At 42.4% G+C, this 21,789-nt stretch overlaps 1 protein-coding gene across 1 annotated transcript in view; it reads right to left on the bottom strand.

Moving 5' to 3' along the window:
* Positions 1 to 1,272: 1,272 nt before the first annotated feature.
* Positions 1,273 to 21,789, bottom strand: part of LOC128739187 (uncharacterized) — a 75,519-nt gene continuing 55,002 nt past the window's right edge. The window contains exons 3-8 of the mRNA XM_053834620.1: positions 7,278 to 7,489; positions 7,022 to 7,208; positions 6,644 to 6,962; positions 6,088 to 6,578; positions 2,245 to 2,576; positions 1,273 to 2,182 (exon numbers count right to left, since the gene is read on the bottom strand). Coding sequence (XP_053690595.1) covers positions 1,273 to 2,182; positions 2,245 to 2,576; positions 6,088 to 6,578; positions 6,644 to 6,962; positions 7,022 to 7,208; positions 7,278 to 7,489 — 2,451 coding nt within the window. The remainder of the gene's footprint in view (positions 2,183 to 2,244; positions 2,577 to 6,087; positions 6,579 to 6,643; positions 6,963 to 7,021; positions 7,209 to 7,277; positions 7,490 to 21,789) is intronic.

Raw genomic sequence — 21,789 nt, 5'->3', positions numbered from 1 at the left:
GGCCAAAGTTTGGGAATTGATGCACCATTCAGGACACAGGTCGCGTGGCTGTGAGATAAGCTTTAATCAAGTAGAAAACTCGGATGATTTGTTTGTATAACATTTTTATGTTTACTTTATTACAATTTGCTTTTAGTATAACAGTAGTTTGTCGAAGGCTTATAGTAAAGTTGTATTATTGATTGCACATTTGTTGCTTCCATATTGCGGTTTACATCGTTAGAGTTTATTGCACTTGTTTATTGAGGATTGCTTTTTTTCTGCACGTTTAGGACTGTAATATAAACAGAGTTACAGATGAAAATTTCTTAGCCAAAGAAATTTCTTAGTATTTAGCAGTCGGAATAATATCTTTTCGCAGATCAATTTGTTATCGAAAAGAATAAATTCGTTTTAAAGACTTATTATCCATTATTCGTTACTATTGTGTTATTGCTCTTGACAAATAAGTATTGTGAGTAGAACATTACGTGTCAGGTATTATAAAAAAACAATATCTGTTTTGATTTTCTGATTCCAAAATATCGCGTCGGGCTAAGTGATTTCTTTTGATGATTATGCTTTGAATATTATTTACACAATTAAAACCACGATGCAAATAAAATGTCAGAGTTTAAACGAGCATTTTAACTATTGTTCGAAAACTATTTTATCATTTCTATTTTTTTCGGATGAATTTTGTAAATCTTCGTATCATTTGTTGAAGAAGTGATTTCTAACTCTAATTGTCATTACTATTAGCTAAGTAGAAATCTTTTTCACCAGTGCTGCACTCCTCAACAGCAATTTTATCAAATATGTGTAATGGTCATTTTGTAAAAAAACTCACTCGCTTATTGCACTTGTTAAAATCATCATCATTGCTGTTGTCGGCGTATTCGAAAAGTAATAAGTTCATGCGCCATTACATATTTGTGTTACAAACAAAAGTCGATTTGAATGTACAAGCTTAGCTCTACCACCAATTTTTCATCCTCATTATTGTCTTCATTGCAAAAAAAAGAATAATAAATGCTTCCGTTTGTGTTATCGAGAAGAAATTATGCTTAACCTAGCCAGTAAAGCTTCTTCACTGAGAGTAAACTGCAAGGTTACGTGCCGATTGAATCGATCTTTGAAATATTTATTCAAGTTTATTCCAATCAGCCAAACGCCTCCGATTATTGCTGGTTTACTGTCAGGAAAAAGAAGAGTAGCATAAACTTAAGTACAATTTAAAAACAAATATAACTAACGTTGTTGTTGCAGTATTCTGCCAATATATTCTTTTGTCTACGGTAGATAACCGAGAGAGTCTTCTAAACCTAATGCAGAGCCCACAGCAGCGCGTTGCCCCATTGCTTGATAGTGATTTTCTGGTTTCGACGAACGTTTCGATGATCTCTTGTCACCAAGCTGTTTCCGCGTGGCCACGTCGTTCTGTGACGATTGTACATAATGATACTCGTTGATCGTGGTCGGTTCTGCCAGGGCCTTTTTATTGAGCAACTTATGGACAGGCTTGTTGCCACGTTTGTTGCCTTCGCCATGTCGTCTGTGGTTGCTGTTGCTGTTGTGTGTATGGTGATGGTTATGACCATGGTGGTCTCCCTTGGTTGCATGCTTTTTGATGGACGAGTCTTGTGAACGTTGCTGATGCTTCTGATGCTGCTGGTTCTGTGGCTGAGATGGCTGTTGTTGTTGTTCCGACTGGGACTGATGTTGTTGACCGTTTTTCAGATCCGTAATGTCTGTTGTCTGGCTCAGTTGAACGTCAGCGAAGACGGCCGCTACTTCTACCGTCTTCTTCACGCTAAGAGCTTCTGATGCATCAATTGGACGTCCGTTACCTCCTACGGTGAACAGTTCATAGTCCAAGGCTAGTTTATCGGCAGCATTTTTGTCGGCAGTCACCGGTTTGCTGGCACATTTTTGTATTTCGTCATTGCGCGGAGCACAATAGCACTTTTCGTTACTGACGCAGCTGTCCGTGTCACACCAAGTCGTCGATCCTTCTTCCTGTGTTTCTCCCATGGAACAGTAACATTTATCATCGCTTTTGCAGCTAGGAAGTGAGTTTCTGTTGCTTGCTTCGTTGAGCTTGGCGTTGATGTCATCTCCTCCTAGGCTGCAATAGCAGCGATCCGCAGAAGTGCAGGTACAAGCATCCGAGTCATAACTACATTCCGAGCAAGACACATATCTGGAAGTGAGTGACCTATGGTCAATATCACAGTGATATACCCGCATAATAACAACACTTACCCGCTCGAGCTATTCCGGTTGTGATGCGCCGTCAGCGTATGTTCATGTCGAGCTTCTGAAACCTCAGAACCGCTTGTTCCAATTCTTGATCGATCCTTCTTATCGGTCGTTTTAAGATCCAAGGAGAGCTGATCGGAGGAGGCAGCCAGCTGCTGCTTGGATGGTCGTCCATCGACGGGCTGTAGCGAACCATCGTCATCGATAAAGCTCCCGTTGTACTCCCCGCCGGAAGATCCGGCCGTTCGGGCGATAGACTTCTTGTTCCGAAATTTCCCGAACCGGAATACCTTCTTCAGTCCCTTGGCACCGAATAACAGTTTGCGCCGTGAGTTCTGTTGGAAAGAAAAGTGAAATTTTGTAGCTGTCACAAACAATAAACGTTTAATGCTTCCGATCTACAAAATTATTGTCGTCTTACGTTGGGATTTTGGTCGGAAGGCATTGTCTCTAGTCCGTAGGATTGTTTCTCTAGCTCCGTCATTGTTGGATGCGAGTAACATTAATGGAGGACGTGTAACAAACTTCAACGGAAAAGGTGCGAAATATCTGCGGCTGAATATTGCATTTGTCGGGAAAGCCGCTCAACAACCCGTAAGCTGACGAAACTGTTTTGTATTGAGTTGCTAGGCGATCTAACCTTCGAAGGTAAAGGCGGAAGACCGTAACCGGGGAGACCATATAAAACATTGCTTTGATGGCAAACGACAAAACAACAAGTGTTGAAAAGCTAAGATGAAAGAGAGCTTATCTCCTGCTAATTATCTGAGTCTTGCTAGTAGCGAAGCAGAATCTGGCCAATTATCGACGAATACGGTAGCGGAATACACTGGAAGGGGACCAAGCGTTAGGAGTTGAAGGCATCATATTGTGAAATTGAAGAAGATCAGTCATGGCAAATAATACCCGAGTACGGACTCCTAAATAAATTGATGCGGCTGATTAATGTTACCATGGATCAAATTACGTGACTCGAAAGTGTTTCGGTCACTTCGAACCGCGTATGAATGTTGTTCAACATCAAGTTTGAGTGTGATCCGACGAGCAGACATAGATCGGAAGGCACGAGTCCAATTATAAGTCTAATTAACTTCCAATTTAGGTTCAATTTGAAGTCCAATTTTAAGTCCAATTGCCAATTAAACGTCAAGTCCAAGTTCAAGTTCAAGTTCCAGTTCAAATCCAAATTCAAATTTAAATTAGAATGCTAGATTACTGTATAATCTAAAGTTCAACTTTGAGTTTAATTTCAATTCCAATTTGAATTTCACGAGAGGACCCAGGCTGGAACACGCATCCCGTCTTTATAAAATTCAATGTAAAAAAGTCTTAATAGTAGAACGCCTAACTTTGGAGTTTTTAATCTAATCGACCAAACGATTATTTGGTAATTTTCTGTCCGAAACATGCTTTTGAAAGGCGTTTCTGTGTAGGTCTGGGCACGTCAGTGCTCACAGAGGATTTACACGCTCTCACGCGTATTCGAGTAGAACGTGCTGCGGGCAATCTTTGTTGGAGTACAAACTGAAAGCCGAGAGTGTCGGAAGTGGTTCTCTATAACAATTCCACCGGTAGTAGGAACAACGTGACCCAACGTGCCAGATGACTCGACCAGGCCTGATACGGCTAAGATAAAGGGTGTCTCACATCAAACTGCACCACGGAAGAAACGCTGTAGAAAATTACTCTTTGGGTATTTTCTCTTGAAACTTTGAGTAGAAATAGTTTAGAGTGTATTGTTTACGCTTTTTATCGCGGTCAGTTTTTCGAAAATTGGAAAAAATGGCGTCACCCGAAGAGCAACGTCGCGAATTTATTTTGCGCAAGCACCTGGAATATCCTCAACTCTCTCATCATGAATGATGAGACTTACGTCAAGGCGGCTTTCCGGCAGCTTCCGGGGCTACTGTATTTCACCGCCCAGCACAAGTTTGATGTTCCGGAGAAAGTAAGGATGCAGAAACTTTCATAGTTTGCCAAGAAATACATGATTTGGCCAAGAAATACATCATGTAACAAACGGAGTGCCGTTCATTACTACCGAGACTGTAAACGGGCAGATCTATCTCAAAGAGTGTCTACAGAAGCATCTGCTTCCTCTGTCGAAGCAACACGAGGGTGCTACGATCTTCTGACCCTATCTACCTTCGTGCAATATTCAAAGGATGTATTGAAGTGGTACGAAGCCAACGGAGTCACTTTCGTACCCAAGGACATGAACACTTCCAACGCACCGGAAAACAGCGATGCTTTAGAACTCAACGGATCATTATATGCTGTGCTACATTTACTAGACATGCTATAAAAGTAATGCAAGCATAACGATCTTCCGCAAGCAACGGTACTTCACTGGATAATTTCAAAGATTTGGGAGGAGGAGAAGCTACTACTGTCCCATGTATGAAAACCATGATCAACTAGATTACTGTAACTACCGCGGAATTACGTTGGTCTACACCGCCTGCAAGGTGCTCTCTCAGATTTTGTTGTGTCGTCTATCCCCAATAGCAAGAGAATTCGCCGGGCAGTATCAGGCGGGCTTAATGGGGGCCCGTGCTAATAAGGATCAATCTTTTACTCTCCGGCAAAGCGGGCATCGAAACGAGAGGAACGATCTTCAGCATGAGTAGTCAACTCGTAGCCTTTGTAGGCGACCTCGACAACATTGCTAGATACCTTAGAACGGCGGAGGCAATCTACGCCGGACTAAAAACGGAGGCTAGGAGGAAAGGGTTACAAATCAATGCGTCGAATACCAAATATATGGTAGGAAGAGGCTTCAGAGAAAGCAACGTTTGCCTCCCATGGAAGGTGACTATTGACGGCGATGAACTGCAAGTGGTTGATGAATTCGTATATCTGGGATCTCTGGTCACCGTCGACAATAATACGAGTAAGGAGATTCAATGACGCGTTTAAGCTGGAAATCGGCCTACTTTTCCCTATGCAAGACACTTCGATCAAGAAGCATTCGTCACCGCGCAAAGCTGACGATGTACAAAACGCTAATCAGACCGGTAGTCTTCTAAGGACTCGAGACAGTGACTTTGCTTGCGGAAGACATACGTGCACTTGCCGTATTTGAATGGAATATGTTGCGGACTATTTTTGGCGGAGTACAAGCGGATAGCAGGGAGTGGCGTAGGCGTTGCAGGCACTACTTGGAGGAGTCCTATCGTGCACCTTGCAAAAGTCGTGAGATTAGGTGAGCCGTCCACGTCGCAAGGATGCCGGATGACTGTGCAGTGAAATCCGTCCTCTTCAAGAACCCTATCGGCAATAGAGGGGCCCAACATGCTAGGTGGCTCAACCAGGTTGATGCCGTCTTGCGTGGGTCGACACGAACTGTGTGTGTCGAGGTCGAGTGAACTATGAAGTCTATCTGGCGCACACATCAGTGGATCTCTTTTGTTCAATTGACCGTTTTGATGCACATTTCTGTTGACAAAACCAAGATTTTCTTAAACATTAAATAGTTGAGTTTAAACGTCAAATCTCGAACATCAATTGATAAATCAAATGTCCGACAAACTTCTGAGTGATCGCTCGTGGCACGAGGGTAATGGTAATGTCACGGTTATACTGCCAAGTTATTTTTATCCTCAATTCGAAGCTAACTTGACTTAGTCAATTACAGTGGCCAAGTTTCAAACGGTTGTTTTTTATTTTCAAATTTAAGCCATACTTATCTAAATATTACAGCTCGAATGCAAGGCTTCAGACGTGGACCACACTCGACAAAATTGACAACATAACCTACGCTACTACTTCTAACAACTTTATTTGAGAGGGTTAGTAATACACTAGACTAGATTCGATTAGACACCGCCATCCACCTATCTTTACCTGTGCGTTACTGTTCTTTCGCTTCAACTTTTTCTTCTTCTGGCGTCGCATGATGCTTTTGGAGCGCTGGTAGAGCTCATCCTTGGTCAACGTAACGGCCAGCTTGAGCAAAAATTCCTTGTAGATCGGCTTCAGGTCGTTGAACGACATTCCGTCCGAGTTGATTATGGCATTGAGGATATCGTCCAGCGAATGAAGGTTCTCCTGCAGCCGGAACTCGTTGAACAGTTCGCTGAATCCCAGCGGCGATCCTCCACCGCCGCCGACTTTGCCAGTGTGCCGCCTGGTCGCACGCGATTTGTACCGTGTTAAGCCAGCTGTATTCAAGAAGCTTCCGGAACGAGGAATGGCAACCCGCGTCAGAATGTCTCCACCGGAGCACTCGGATAGTGCTGGATAGTTACCTTCGCCACCACCCTTGGAAAGGGTCGGATTGTCATCATTCGAATGACTACGATCGGTGTAGATTTCATCCAACGATGGTCGAATTACTGTGGAGGGCGAAATTTTCAGTTTCGAAATAGAAAAGTGTTCTAAGTAAAGACAAACTACTAACTTGCTCTTGGTGGATTCGCTGGCAGTGGTGGTGGTCGTTTTCCTTTCGGCGATCGTTTTTTGCGTTCTTCAGTCGACGATTCTTCGTTGGGTCCGGTCATTGTGTCACTTTCGCCACTCAGCGAGCTCGTTGCAGTACGTTTCGTCTTTCGCGGTGGTCTAGGTGGTGGAGGAAGCATACTTCGTTGACTGGCACTTGACCGTCGTGTCGAGGCTTTGGTGGAGCCCGGTGGAAGATACAAATTGGTGGTCGCTACGCTGCTGGCAATGCTCATACAGCTAACTCCATTGCGGTTCTTAGGTCGCCGGGATCGTGGATTCTGAAAACGGCAGAATGGGTTATTTTCGTTACGATTTAAGGCGAGCGGAGAAAAGCTACCTCCCCAGTGCTCATGTGAGCCATCAGGCTCTGATAGAGAGTTGCCGCAATGACAATTGCATCTTCCGGGGTTTGACAAACGAATCCGTGGCACTCGAGCTGTCGTGGCATCGTGCTGGAACGCATAACGATCGCAAACAATGGCGAATGGAGTCCGGATGACAGTCTACGCTTATCCGAGGCGCTACTTCGTGGTGAATGGCAGTTAGTTACGAATGGTACCGGTTCGGTGAGCATGTATCACAGGGACACTTACCTTATTGGTCGGAAAAGCGCTCGCTTGTCTATGTTTTCCGGATCCGTAATCAGTGGTAGAAACGCTGCTCCACCTTCGGACGAAGAAACTACGAACTTTACGGCGGACCAAACGGCTATATTCTGAAAGGGTGTGATCATAGGCTCTCGACCGTTGGTGGCTTTCACTCGCAGTCCGATGGTGCTGATGTCTAGTGTGCCGGCGTTCTGATTCTGCAAACAGGAAAAAGGTGATTGTATTTAGTAGTGTAGAATAAATCGATTATTTTCTATTTTTCTATGACTTGCTAGCCACAACAAAAAGTAAATTGATTCGCGACAGTTTCAATATGATGCGGGGAATCCATATCTTCAGTATGGATCTTACTTGTAAAAGATGAGATTATTATAATATTTTCAACAGCAATGAATTAATCAATATTAAATAACATAAATAACATTAGAATTGCCGGCTTGTTTGTTATGAAGTTTTTCCTTTTATTTAATGTATCTAATGTCGTTTATTTAAAATGCAATATAATTTTGACCAAACCACAATGACATTATATTAGTAGGAGTAAGAAATGAAGTCTTTCAGCACATATAAAATATCCCGAAAGTTTGTTTTTAACATTGTTTTCTTGACTGAAATCACGTTGTAAAACCTAAAACTCACTTTTTTTGTTTTTTTTTGTTTTGATTTTAGACACTTTAACAGCTTAGGTCATTCGTGACTTCTGCGGGGTTGGGATTTGAACCCGGATCCTCGGTGTGGGAGGTGTGAATGCTAACCGCTACACCGGGATTAACCCCCCTAAAACTCACTTTTTAACGGTTTAATTTATTGATATTTACATGTTTCTCGATTTCTAGGTAGAAGGAACTAAAACCTATTGAAAAGGTTTTTGGAGAAAATATCTTTTTTGCTTATTGTCTCGAAACAGTACTGATATCTTACACAGCTTTCTAAAAACACAATTTTTAAACAAAACGCTTCCCATCGCACCACCTTTGTTCGGTGGCCTATTGGCTTTAGACTGATTCACCATGTTTCCATGTTCACCAGCTCGACCTTTAATGGTACGAACAATCGAAGGAAAAACCAGAGAGCTAACGGAACTCCTGACGAGAGCGATCAGTTCAGTGCTGTCGGAATGTTCCGCTTCTTGAACTTTGCTTCAAACCGCGAATCAGTCAGCAGCGCAGACGTAAGCATTGAACTCGCGCGCGCTCGCTCTCACCTCTCCAACTGATAATGATAATTGGCCTCTCCACAGGTGCTGCGCTGTCCGCGATGGAAATCAATCCCGTTTCCCGCTTCAGAGGCGTTCAGAGTTGACCCAAAAACATTTCGTTAGGCTCGGGCCCCGTGAAGGTCGGTCGTCGAATTGTGCCATATCACTGTCATCATCGTCGTTGGGACTTGTGTACTTCGGAGGTTCCGTGAGATTTTTCAGTTACGAACAGTTATTTTTCTGCCAATACCAGCAAATAATTTCGTTTTTGCGGAAAAGTTGCTACTTAAATGTAGCTTTGTTTGGGGATTGCGTCAGGCCAATGTCAAAATTTGCACGCCCTGGCAAATGTATTATAAATAATGAAGAGCCACATGATCGAGCATGTGTTAGATCGCAGAGCGATAGGTTTGCAATTAGTAATAGGTTTTGCTGCAGATTGTATAACTGTAACTTTTCGGATTTGCAAAACGATGCGGGGATGATGTGGTTCATTTGAACTCAGGCAGATTGCTTTCCTGTACAGAGGCTTTTCTTTTTGGTTTGATTGATCGATTAGATCAGCTGAAACTTTTAAAAGCGACGGTGTATGTAGCTGTGGATTGCGGTCAGCTTAAAATTAGTTTGGATTGCAATTAGTTTTGCCCATTTTCGGTGGCAGCGTTAAACTTTGAATTTTTGTTTCAGATCTGTAGCGTAACGGCACTGTATATTACCCAAGGCGACAAGTGGAGTTGCTTAAGATATTTGAATGTGCAAAAAAAGCAAAGCCTTGGGTATGAACGTCTTTACGATCCGACCCTTCTTCATCGACAAGCTTCGCAGCAGGTTATTAGATGTCGGGATAATTGCGGGGACATTATAAATAGTAGATATCTATAAATAAATATAAATATAATATATCGATTATGTCGATTTTCGTTATAACCACCTAATGTTTTCACGATCTATTGAGTGAATTGACATGAAAGTTCTGTGAGAAGCTGAACTAATCGCGTAATAAAGGATACACACTGAAGTCGGATATGTGTAGTGAACAGGAGGAATACCTAGTCACAAACGAACGCAAGTTGGTCGACAGGTGGAAGCAGCCCAGATAACACATGATCGTAATAGAAAGTTCACATTAAGTCGTATGCATATTAATTTTACATTGGAATTGCATAATGATTCGAGTTTGTCAAAGCAAAGTGAACAATAAGTTGCTTAGCAGTCGTGCGTGTCCTCATATACAACTTAGAACTGTGAAGTATAAAACAGTATAGATGATTGTAACATTAAGTTGTATTTTAATCATATATTCAGGAGTATTAGGTTGCGTGTTCTAAAAATGCTTGTACCTTTTTGAACCATAGAGGGACTGGACTTACAAGTACCAGCAAACCACATACCCTGGCGGATATTGTGGGTTCGAATCCGGTTATAATCTCAGATTATAGCTTGGTTCGGCCCATGCACCTTTCAGCATTAAACAAAAGGTAGGAGTCACAACGACAACTTGTTAAGCGTAGCTACTATAACCATAATTTTTACATCCTATCTAATCAATTTTGCTTTTTATTCCACATTAATCGCTACTAACCATAAAACAAATTGGGTTAGGTTGCGTTTTTTATCGACTGGATTCAATTGTAACTGTTAATATTTGGCAGTGCAGTCTTCGGAGAAACTTATCTAGACTGAAGTTTGATGTTTTTCCGACGTTTCGACGCTTTGTTGCTATCTTTTTTTTACAAACGGAAAACGGAGAATGGGTTCGGTCGTATGACCGATGAACTGCAGGCACTACTTGGAGAGATTCCCATAGTACATCTGGCAAAACTCGGGAGTACGCTGGGCCGGTCATGTCGCAATAATGCCGGACGACTGTGCAGTGAAATCTATTCTCTTCAAGATCCCCTTCGGAATTAGGAATAGAGGGACCCAACGTGCTAGATGGCTCGACCGGATTGAAGTTGAAGCCGATTTGGTTGAGTCGAGACGCTCAACGAATTGGCGGTAGGTTACCCAGCACTAAAAACAGTAAAGAGTACATCTAGATACAGCACGAGCCCTCCCGGCTCTATGTTGTTGAAGGAGCAGGAGGAAAGTTTTACATTAACAATGCTGCAGTTTTTTTAATGTAGCCGAAATGGTACCCTCCTCACAGTGGCGCTCCAAGCAACTGTTTGTTTTGCTTAAGGAAAGCGCCGGCCCATATTATTCAATATTGCACGCTATATCCGAAGGCAATTATTATTTAACTTTCATGCACCTTAGACTTTTCTTCGCAGGATGTTAGTATTGGTCAAAACAATTAATTTGGAGGTCTTAAAATATTCTATCTTGAGTTTTTTATAAAATTCAATTTTCAAGGTTATATAGGGGTCATTCCCTCTCAAATGATCATATCCGTTGTAATCGACCACCTCCGATTTCAACCAAATCTGGTATAATTACTCATTCCGACCCCACATTCAATTTCCCAAAGTTTTGTATCAATCCCCCTTGCAGTAACGCTTCTCTATTTTTCTTAGATTTTCGAAAAAACTCATTTTTCATTGCATGTCACGGCCCACGACTTCGCCGCCTCTAAGAATATGGCCATACGTACGTACGTACCTTGTTCCAGCATAACCTCTACCATCGGTACACCTGAAGATTACCCAACCAGACAGAATCTTAAATCGGCAAAGTTCTGATAGATGGTCGGCACTTTTTAGACATTATCGACGTCAGAACCAATCCGGGCGCTAACATTGATACGGATCACTACCTAGTGATGGCAAGGATACGTCAAAAACTATCTGTTGTGAACAACATACGATACCGACGCCCGCCACGGTATAATCTAGCGCGACTGAAGCAACTGGAGGTCGCCGAAAACTACGCGTTATCTCTCGAAACCGCGCTGCCGGAAGAGGGTGAGCTGGATGAAGCCCCTCTTGAGGACTGTTGGAATGCCGTGAAAACAGCCATTAACAGCGTAGCGGAGAACATCCTAGGCCGTGTGGCACCGAATTGACGTAACGAATGGTTTGACGAGGAATGCCAGCAGATATTGGCTGAGAAGAACGCTGCGCGGGTACGAATGCTGCGTAGAGCCACCCTTCAGAATGTGGAGCGGAGGCAGCAAATCCGACTCTTCAAGGAGAAGAAGCGCCACTAAGAGGAGGAGTGCGAGGAACTCGAACAGCTGTACCGCTTTCTTGACACACGGAAGTTTTATCAGAGACTCAACGGATTTCGCAAAGGCTTTGTGCCGCGGGCCGAAATGTGTAGAGATAAGGATGGAGGTATCTTGACTGACGACCGTGCGGTGATCGAAAGGTGAAAGCAGTACTACGATGAATACCTGAATGGCGTGCAGGCGGAAGACCATCATAGTGGAGTAATTGACCACATTTGTGTAGCAAGCAACGAAGATGTGCCACCCCCATCGATAAGGGAAGTTAAAGCAGCCATCCAGCGGCTGAAGAACAACAAAGCAGCGGGAAAGGATGGCTTGGAGCGGAACTTATTAAAGTGGGCCCGGACATGTTGGCTGGCTGCTTGCATCAACTGATTGTCAAGATTTGGGATACGGAACGACTACCGGAGGAGTGGAAAAACGGGGTTATCTGCCCTATCTACAAGAAAGGTGATAAGCTGGATTGTGAGAACTACCGAGCAATCACTATCCTGAATGCCGCCTACAAAGCTTTGTCCCAAGTGGTCTCTCATCGACTATCGCCAATAGCCAATAGATTTGTGGGAAGTTACCAGGCCGGCTTCATGGAGGGTCGGTCTACAACGAACCAAATCTTCACCCTGCGGCAGATCCTCCAGAAGTGCCACGAATTCTGAGTTCCCACGCACCACCTGTTTACCGATTTCAAAGCCGCATATGATAGCGTAAACCGACAAGAGCTATAGAAAATTTTGGACGAAAATGGCTTTCCGGGTAAGCTTACTAGACTTATCATGGCTACGATGGATGGGATCCAGTGCTGTGTGAGAATCTCGGGTGGATTGTCGGACCCATTCAAATCTCGCAGGGGACTTCGACAAGGAGATGGTCTTTCCTGCCTGATATTCAGCATTGCGTTTTAAGGTGTCATAAGACGAGCGGCGATCGAAATGCGGGGTACGATTTTCAATAAATCCAGTCAATTTATCTGCTTTGCTGATGACGTGGATGCTGTCGACAGAACATTTGAGGTGGTGGAAGATCAGTACACCAGACTAAAACGTGAAGCAGAGAAGAATGGATTGAAGATAAATACGTCTAAAATGAAGTATACGCTGGCGGGCGGGACCAAGCGCGACAGGGCCCGCTTGGGCAGTACCATGGTAATCGACGGGGATGAGTTCGGGGTAGTCGATGAGTTCGTATACCTTGGCTCACTGGCAACAGAGGAAAACAATAGCAGCCGTGAGATGAAAAGACGTATTATTAGCGGAAGTCGGGTCTACTACGGACTCCACAAACACTTGCGGTCGAACAATTTAAGCCCCCGTACAAAGTGCACACTGTACAAAACGCCAAATTAGACCGGTTGTCCTCTACGGGCACGAAACGTGGATACTGCTAGAAGAAGACCAACGAGCACACGGAGTTTTCGAACGGCGTGTGCTTAGAATCATCTTTGGCGGAGTGCAAGAGAACGGTGTATGGAGACGAAGAATGAACCACGAGCTAGCGCGTCTCTATGGCGAACCAAGTATTCAGAAAGTGGTTAAAGCTGGACGGATAAGTTGGGCAGGACATGCTGCTAGAATGCCGGACAATTATCTTGCAAAAATGGTTTTCGCATCAAATCCGGTAGGAACAAGACGAAGAAGGGCACAGCGAGCGAGGTAGCAAGACCAGGTGGAGCGAGATCTGGCGAGCATTGGGTGCCCGCGGAACTGGAGACCAGCTGCCATGGACCGAAATAGATGGTGAAATTATACTGCGCAGGCCTTGTCGTAAGACGTTAGGCCAGTTAAGTAAGTAAGTGAGTCGAGTTAGTCGGTGCTAAGAAACTTCACGGGCGTTTTAATTAAAACACACCGAAGTTGCGCGTAGCTTTCGATAGATTTCATTATAAGATGTATCTTTATCTACCTCCCCCTTCTACTAACAACAATTCATTTCCTGAATTGCTTGCGCAGATGCAGAGGATTCCCTGGTCTTGAGTAGCAACAAGTATGAGACTAACATTCCTTTCTATCCCACCAGGACCCGCATTCGGACATGGTCGGCGTCGGTATTGATCAGCATGCAGGAGTCTGGTACGGTTGCACAATGAGGAATAGTGTGTTGTCCCAAGTGAATTGCAAGATTTGTGAATAACTATTCCGAGCTATTGTCATGCGCAAGTTTTACGAGAAGGTGAACTGAACTCGTAAGGGCTACACCTTACGACTCGTAAGTTACAAGCTATACCGAAATCTGACATGTGTTGGGACGAGCGAGGAAATCTGATTTGATCCAGTACCTGATTTTCAAACGAAGTCCGACGAGCCGCTGGTAAGCATAACCTACCTGGAGAGTTTTATAAACATTGGCTGTGAAACGTGCTGCCTGAGAACTCTCGGAAAGGTCATCTAACTTGCTCTACATATCGTTCGTTTCAGTGTTGTGCGAGCAAGACAATGTCGTCGGCTGAACGCTGGGAATGGCTCTCTACACTGGGTTATTTTCAAGATTTGGGAGGAAGAGAAGCTACCGAAGGAATAGATGGAAGGAGTGGTTTATCCTATCTACAAAAGAGGTAGGCTGCTACAAATATCGCGGCATAACGCTAGTGAACGTGGTCTATAAAGTATCTATAAGGATGCTGGTACACCACCGAATCACCACATAACACAAGCACAACCAAATAACGAAATTTTTTAAAATAGCATGCTCTGCAACATGGCCACACCGCGGCGCTCGAGTGTTGCTTCGAGTTTTCAGTATAAAACCATACAAATGTAAACACCCTGCAGTATAAAACCCTACGAATATAAGCTATTCCGCATAAAATATGTAGGACGATGGCTTTAAAGGATTTTCTTTTATTTGTCATGTCAGTTTGTCAGTGGTACAAGGTTTCACAGGGAATTATCAGGCCTGCATGATTGGAATCCTCTAATGATGGAGCAGCTAAATGACCTCGACCTAGCCGACGATATTGTCTTGCTCGCACAACGCTGAAATGAACGATATGTAGAGCAAGTTAGATGACCTTTCCGAGAGTTCTCAGGCAGCACGTTTCACAGTCAATGTAGCAAAACTATGTCTATGGTATTGAACACTGACAATCCCACCTTCATTTCACAGTAGCGGGACAACAAGTTTCGCAGGTAGACGCCTTTCAATATCTTGGTAGCCAGATAACGCCCGATGGTGGTACCAAGCCTGATATAGCCACATGGATCAGGAAGGCCTGGGGTGCCTGTGCAGCAAGTCTGCGAAACATTTGGCGTTCAAAGCGGATCACTCCACATAAGAAAACTCGAATTTTCAACTCAAACGTTGGTGGCCTGATAACTGGATATCCAATGAGGCACTCCATCGTCGATATCATCAACGGTCGATAGGAACAGAAATTCGTGAACGTAGGTGGAAGTGGATCGGATATATCTTGAGGCATACTTTGAGGAAAGGGGCAAACAAGATCTGCAGAGAAGCACTCGGCTGGAATACGCAAGGATAGCGTAGAAGAGGCAGACCCAGGGGCTCATGGCGACGCAGTTTAGCCAACGACATCTGGGCTGTAGACGAGAACATTGCCTGGTGACAGGCAAAAGCCATGGCGGGTAACCGTCAACAGGGGAGATCTCAGCAGGGGAGAGATTTGTTCCGTCGAACCGGCGTACCAAATCTCTACTATCAAATAGCTCTTGCAGAAATGTCGGGAGTATAAATTGAACACACATCACATCTTTGTTGAGTTTAAAGCAGCATACGATACAGCTAATCGAGACCAGCTGCGGCAGATAATAGAATACCCATTTCCAGATCTGACATGACAACTCTAGCGTAACTTTTCTAAGGAGCCTAAATAACAATGAGAGATTCTCTTTGTGCCTCTTCCCTTTCGCCTACCACGGCGCTACAGATGCACTTTAAAACATCAGCTTTGCATGAAAAGGTTGCTAACGTCACTGTTTCGCTAGACGATAAGAAAATTTTCGTTTAAATGCGTTTATGTCGCCGTAATGATCGGAAGAGAGGGACACTCAATGTTAGATAGGCCCTTTACGCGTTACGCGAGTTACGCTGATTAACTGATTAAAGTTGCCTCGGATGGAGTGATGTGTTTCGTGCGCATCTTTGGGACACTATTAAGTCTCTTTCAGGCGCGGTGAGGGTTCATGTGGGGAAAGTCGGTATGTCGGTAGGACACGTTATTAGGTTGCTGGACGACAGTGCGACGAAAAAGATTCTCTTCAATAGCTCCGCCGGTAGCAGGAATAGAGAGGCTCTACGTGCAAGATGGTTTGATCAGGTTGAAGGTGATTTGCGATTTCTGAGATGCCCGGGAAATTGGTGACGAGTGACCGAAGATCAAGTTGAATTAAAACTATTTGCGTTTTATTAGTGTAGAATGTAAACATTTTTGGTACCTATTAACAATTAACAACGATGCGTGCCCGGACGTTAGTTTTCCGGCTATAATTCAGGAACGACAAAAAATCTATCGTGAAATTTGGTGTAGATTTTTTCATGGTTAAAAACATAGTTTGCAGACTTGTTTTGGTGTTTCCGCTATCGTGGAAAATTTTGTGTAAAACTCTGTTCTGATTATTTTTAATAATTATATTCTTCTTCTTTATAAAACATGAGGTTAAATCGTTCCTGATAGTACCTGATAGTTCCCGATAGGATTGCAGAGTGTATTCGTTTACATTTTCGATTCTCGCCTTATTTTGTGCGTTCAAAGTTTCAAGTTGCACATAAAAGTTAATTTGTAACGGCAAGAAAATTTCATAACCAAAACCATTATATGAACGCATTCATCAGTGCTTAAAATATTGCACTAAACGTCATCTATTTCTTATTCATTATTCGTCGTGAATTTTTAAGTTTTAATCTATTATCTACTAATGTATCACTGAATTGAGGTTAGAGAATGCATGGTGAACGCCACACGCTCACCTAGTACAAAAGATCTTCGACACACTTTTTGAAGATCGTAATTCAATTACAGGTTAACTAGGATCAAGATTAGGTTTTGCTAGGTTAGTGATTTATTATTTCAACCATAATTGAAATATATAATTAATTGAATGTTAGTACAACACGTTTAGATGAATGCATTTACAGGGGTTAGATAAGAAAAGTTGTTTTAGGTGCATACTTGTATTTGAAATGTTTTCGCCACAATCTCGTAGCCTAGAGGATGCGGTTTAAGATAACATCGTTCACTGTCATCGTGTAAAACCCGGAGAAAGGAAATTCAACCAGTTCACCTAAAACAACTGAAAGCATGTGGCTTAGCTAGACTGGAGGAGCCGTGAGGTGCCGGTGCGGTACTTCGGTACGACCGCCGTGTGTGGGTACACAATATTTTCATTTTATGGCACCAATCCTCCTGCGCAGACAAGCTTCGAAGTGGCCGGCCGTGATTGTGGATCTGAACACGGCTCGGCTGGTCAAGTATGTACATGACGTGCTTCGGAAGCAGCGCAGCGGTAAATGAAATGAAGTGACCCAAGTTCCTCTTGATACACCATCCTACAGTCGACAATAACTGTCGCTGTTTTAGTATGAAGTGACTTTTCTTGTTTTTATCTGTCATACAACGGCAAAGTCCTTCATGCTGATTCAACATGAGTTGTAACGCTTTGATATATGTGTTCTCCAGTATAACTCTTTACAGGAAATATTCAGCTCGCGATGCCAGGAATCGAGATGACTGATTCTCCTTAAAATGATTTCATTTAACGGTTTTCAATTTCAATTCAACATCACGACTGAGCCTGCTGTCAGGATTTAGAGTGCCAGATGCCGGCACCGCCAGCCGTCGGGCCGACGCCAAACGTAAGCATACCCTCGTAAAGTCAGATCGTAAAACTGGATCAGCCATCGTTTAGCTGCCTAGTTACTTTCCCTCGCGCCATAAGTAAGTGCCAAAGAGGATCATGGATTAGAAATTCTCATTTTTCTGCACGGAAAAGTAGACATTTGACGGCGCAAGCGGTCCGTCCCCAAGAGGCGGTCAGATTGGGATTGGCAATCGTGCCAAATGAGTGCAGGAAAAACTGGTTGCACGACGACAAATGGCTTTCTGACGATTCATGGGAGGACGTTAATTGAAATTGTCTACATTCATTTGTGACATATTAATTGAGAGGCAGTTTTACTATCAATTTCATATAGATTGTGTGAGATTGTGTCAAGGTAAAATGTTTATGACCTTTTTCATTTTACTCCAAATTGGGTATGTTGCTGCTTCGTCTTAATTGCCTATTCCCGTCCTATCCAACACAAATTATTAAAAATATCAGCGATTTTGATGACGCACAATGCAAAATTAGTTATTCCCTAATATTTTAGTTTGTTGACTATCATACGCGATCAATCAAAGTGAGCTAACATTTATTTAAATGCCATTTTTCATTAAAGAATTCCTAGCAGCCAAATTTTCAACGTTTTTTCGTGCGACGAAGAAGAAAATGTCGAATAATCGTTTTAATTTCCGTCATTCATAAAATGGAAATTACTCACGCAACGCATTGTCGTTATTCTGCAGCCGGGAAAACTTGCATGACCAGCAGAAATTTTGCAGAATAACATTTGTCATGCCGTTCTACACAAATACATGCGCGCTAGCTTCGTAAACATTATTGTGATTTTTAGTTCGGACGATGAAAAATTTTGACGGACGAATTTTAAAACGGTACGACGAATTTAAGATATAAAGTCAGTTGCGTAATTTGAATAAAGTGCTTAAATAATCGCTTTTTAGTGAATTCAAAGGGCACGGATCGGAAGGTAAGTATGTTTGAGTCAAATCAGCAGCAGAACTTTTGGAGTATTCATTAAATTCACCTAAGAAATTATGAAAATTATAATGGTTTTCCTTACTACGACGGGAATTAGAAATAAACCCTATGTTATTGCCACTTTGACAGTAGTTTTTTACAACTTTATGTGTTGGTTAGTATGAAAAAATGTATGAAAATATAGTAACTAGTTTTTGTAGTAGTCATTCTGTGTTTTGTGTGGGTCGCATATTTTTTAAACAGATTTAAAATCTCAATATGCATTTAAAAGCGTTCCGTGTTTTGTTTAAACGTTATATACTTACATCTTTCCAGAAAAATTTATGCTTTATTTGAACTTTAGGGTAAGCTGGTATAATTCTAAAATCATTATTTTTGCTTTAAGACCCCTTTAAAACCATAACTCTTGAATCACTGAACCGGTTGAAGATCGTTTTGTTTTTTCGACTACTCAAGAACAATACTACTTAGAGACTATTTACAAGCTACGTGACGAATGTCTAAATGCTTTGAGTGATAAGTTAATCGTCACTGAGCTGCCCTGATCTTAATAATCGAAAAAACAAACCTAGCAAAAAAAGGGTTTGAGTGTAATCAAATTCAACCAAACAACCAAACGAAAATGGCGTCACGGTGGTTTCCGAAGAGTGGAACTCTGTCAATATACCGGAGCTAAGGTCGATTGAGGAATACTTATCGGTTGTGAAGAACAAAGTGAAGAAGAAGGACGGAACTGCAAGCGACGAGAGTGAGTTTAAGTGAAAATGCAATTTGGCCGCCAAACAAATGGGAAAACAGCAGGATGATGGTCAGTGCTCGGGGAAAAGCCCGTAAGATAAAAAAATAATAAACTTAATTTTGCTCTAACAAGACTTTCGTGTCCGAAGTTATTCGTGTTCAACTTTTACGTGATTTGGTTCGGTCAGACTTTTTCAATTTTGTCTGCAGCATTGTAAATTTTGCTTTTAACACTCATCGTATCGTGTGACTTTCTAATCACTATAACAAAATAACAAACAGAAATAAATTAAAAATAAAGAAATGAATCACGATTCCGTCCTTACAAGTATTTAATCTTATTTAATGGTCACTATGCGTGATACAACGCCATCAATAACGTGCTCCTATCTGTAGTAATAAATTGACTATAGTCGCCCTAGCTGAAAGCTAAAACTATGCTAAACCCACTCAGGGTACGACCGTCAAACCGCTTCTACAAGTGTGTCAGTCTCTTTTCCACGCAGCATTGCAACGCTTTCCACCAGCGTCAGTAGTCTTGCGTTACGAGCGTTGTCTGAAAACCCAATCCTTGAGCATCGCTGGCCAGCAAAACTGGTTCTAATCATCTCTCTAGTGCACTCGCAGCGAAATGTGCTACCCGATTTGGTTTCCTAGTTGCAGCAGAAATGCAGCTGACCTAGTTTATCCACCAGCAGGTTCCACTTTCGCGACCTGATCGGTTTCTAACTTGCTTCGAGGGGGAAAATGCTGCACTGTTTTCCAGGTCACTCGGACTCACTGTCACTATCGTTTCTCCTGGAGCGTTCTCTGCCCCGGATTATTACGGAAACTTAAGTAGAACCTTCATGTGTGTCGCTGATTGACGGTTAGCGTGACTGCTCGAAAAAAATATAACACTTTTCCTCATTAAATTTGAACCGAGCTAGGTTTCAAACGCGCCAGAAAACAAGAGCACCGACAGAGTCGAAAAGGAGAGGGTCACTGCGAGCGCTTTTAATCTATTCAGATTTTACAGTTCGTTAAACAGATTTTTAATTACTGAATTTACGGTTTTTTTTTCGTCATCGGGGAGTGGAAGGTTTGTTTTGCTGGTGAACGCGCGTAGCTCAGGTGGGCTCAAAAGGAGCTACCTATATGCCTATCTTCGGGCAGGCGTACTGGCCCATGGTCGGTGATCAGCTTATAAATACAATAATTATGATGAGCACACATTTCACTTTTCATTTTCGCGTACACACGCTCCTATGGTCGGAATTATATGCGTTTGGCTCGAAGGTGGGTTGAGTTCGATGCTGTGCTCGTGATCATACAGGGGCTGATATGACCAGTCGAATCATCGTTGGTAGGCGCCAAGATACGGTTGGAGCATTATGGTTGCGTTGTTGGCTAGGGCATGTAAGATTCCGGGCGGATAGATGGGAAAATGGAAGTGTATGTAAGTGCAGAGGGCTGTCTGTTGTGCGTTGTAAAAATTGATAGTAAAGTATGCTTAAATATATTAATAATAGGAATTTTCGCATGATGAACTTACCCACGATCTACACGATCGTATATGAGATGAAAATATTTAAAATGTAAACTCGAACATGATCATGTAGAGTGGTGGTAGTGACTTCTAAGACGTTTTTGTTCAAAAATCTATTCGCAGTCGGGATACTTTTTTTTACAACAATAAATGTTCGACATAAATGAGATCACAAAAGATTACAGATGATTCAAATGCGGTATTGTTATTGGTTGAAGATTGTTGGAGTAATTGCCAAAACTGACCATAGATTGGGTATCAGTTTGAAAGAAAGTAGCATTTGAACCCCAGTTGGTTTCGAGGTACGACACTGGTCTAACAAACCACTTGTCGTATGTTCGAATCCCGACTGGTAGAGGCTGTTAGAGTCGATAGGGTTTTAGCACTGGCCTTGCAATTTTCCCCGTACTTAACCGCTGGCTGCGAAGGCTGTTGAACAAGACTAGTGGGCCAAGTTTCGAAAACGAAATATACCATCTAGGCTTTGCTTTGCTGACATTTGAACCTTGTGCTTGATATGGAATCTTTATTGTGTATTAAGTTCTAAACCTGTGCGCAATTTCGTCTTTATCGAAATTAAACGAAACTCGGCAAAAATTGTTTATCTACCGCAAAATCTAAGGTAAATTTCGTACAATTTCGTTAAATTTCGGTAAACACGAAATTTCGTGAAATCTCGCACAGCCTTATTAAGTTTTCTTAACCAGCTATATTACAGCCTATTCATTCCAGTAAATGTTCAATTAAAGAAAAATAAATCAACATTTTCGAACAAATATCAACTACCTATACATATTAATAAAAGTTTTGAAGAGCACGTGAGTACAACGGTTCCAATTTTTAATGCGAATTGTAAATGACAGTTGTGAGTTGCGATTAATATTTTCCGGAGTATTGCGTTGTGGTATGGATCTCATACGAGCATCGAATCATACCGCTTATTATGATGGCAAGTGACCATTGTATTTGGTCTATATACGTTTGATTTAAAAACTGTTAAATCAAACATACTGAAAAATAAGTAATAATTAATTTCATGCGTAGTTTTAAAATGCCTCTAAGCTGTTTCTGGACAGCATTTTTACGCATTTTTA

The sequence above is a fragment of the Sabethes cyaneus genome, chromosome 3, assembly GCF_943734655.1.
Source record: "Sabethes cyaneus chromosome 3, idSabCyanKW18_F2, whole genome shotgun sequence".
NCBI lineage: Eukaryota > Metazoa > Arthropoda > Insecta > Diptera > Culicidae > Sabethes > Sabethes cyaneus.
Note: the sequence above shows the minus strand (reverse complement) of the source record. Positions and strands in the feature narration are given on the sequence as shown.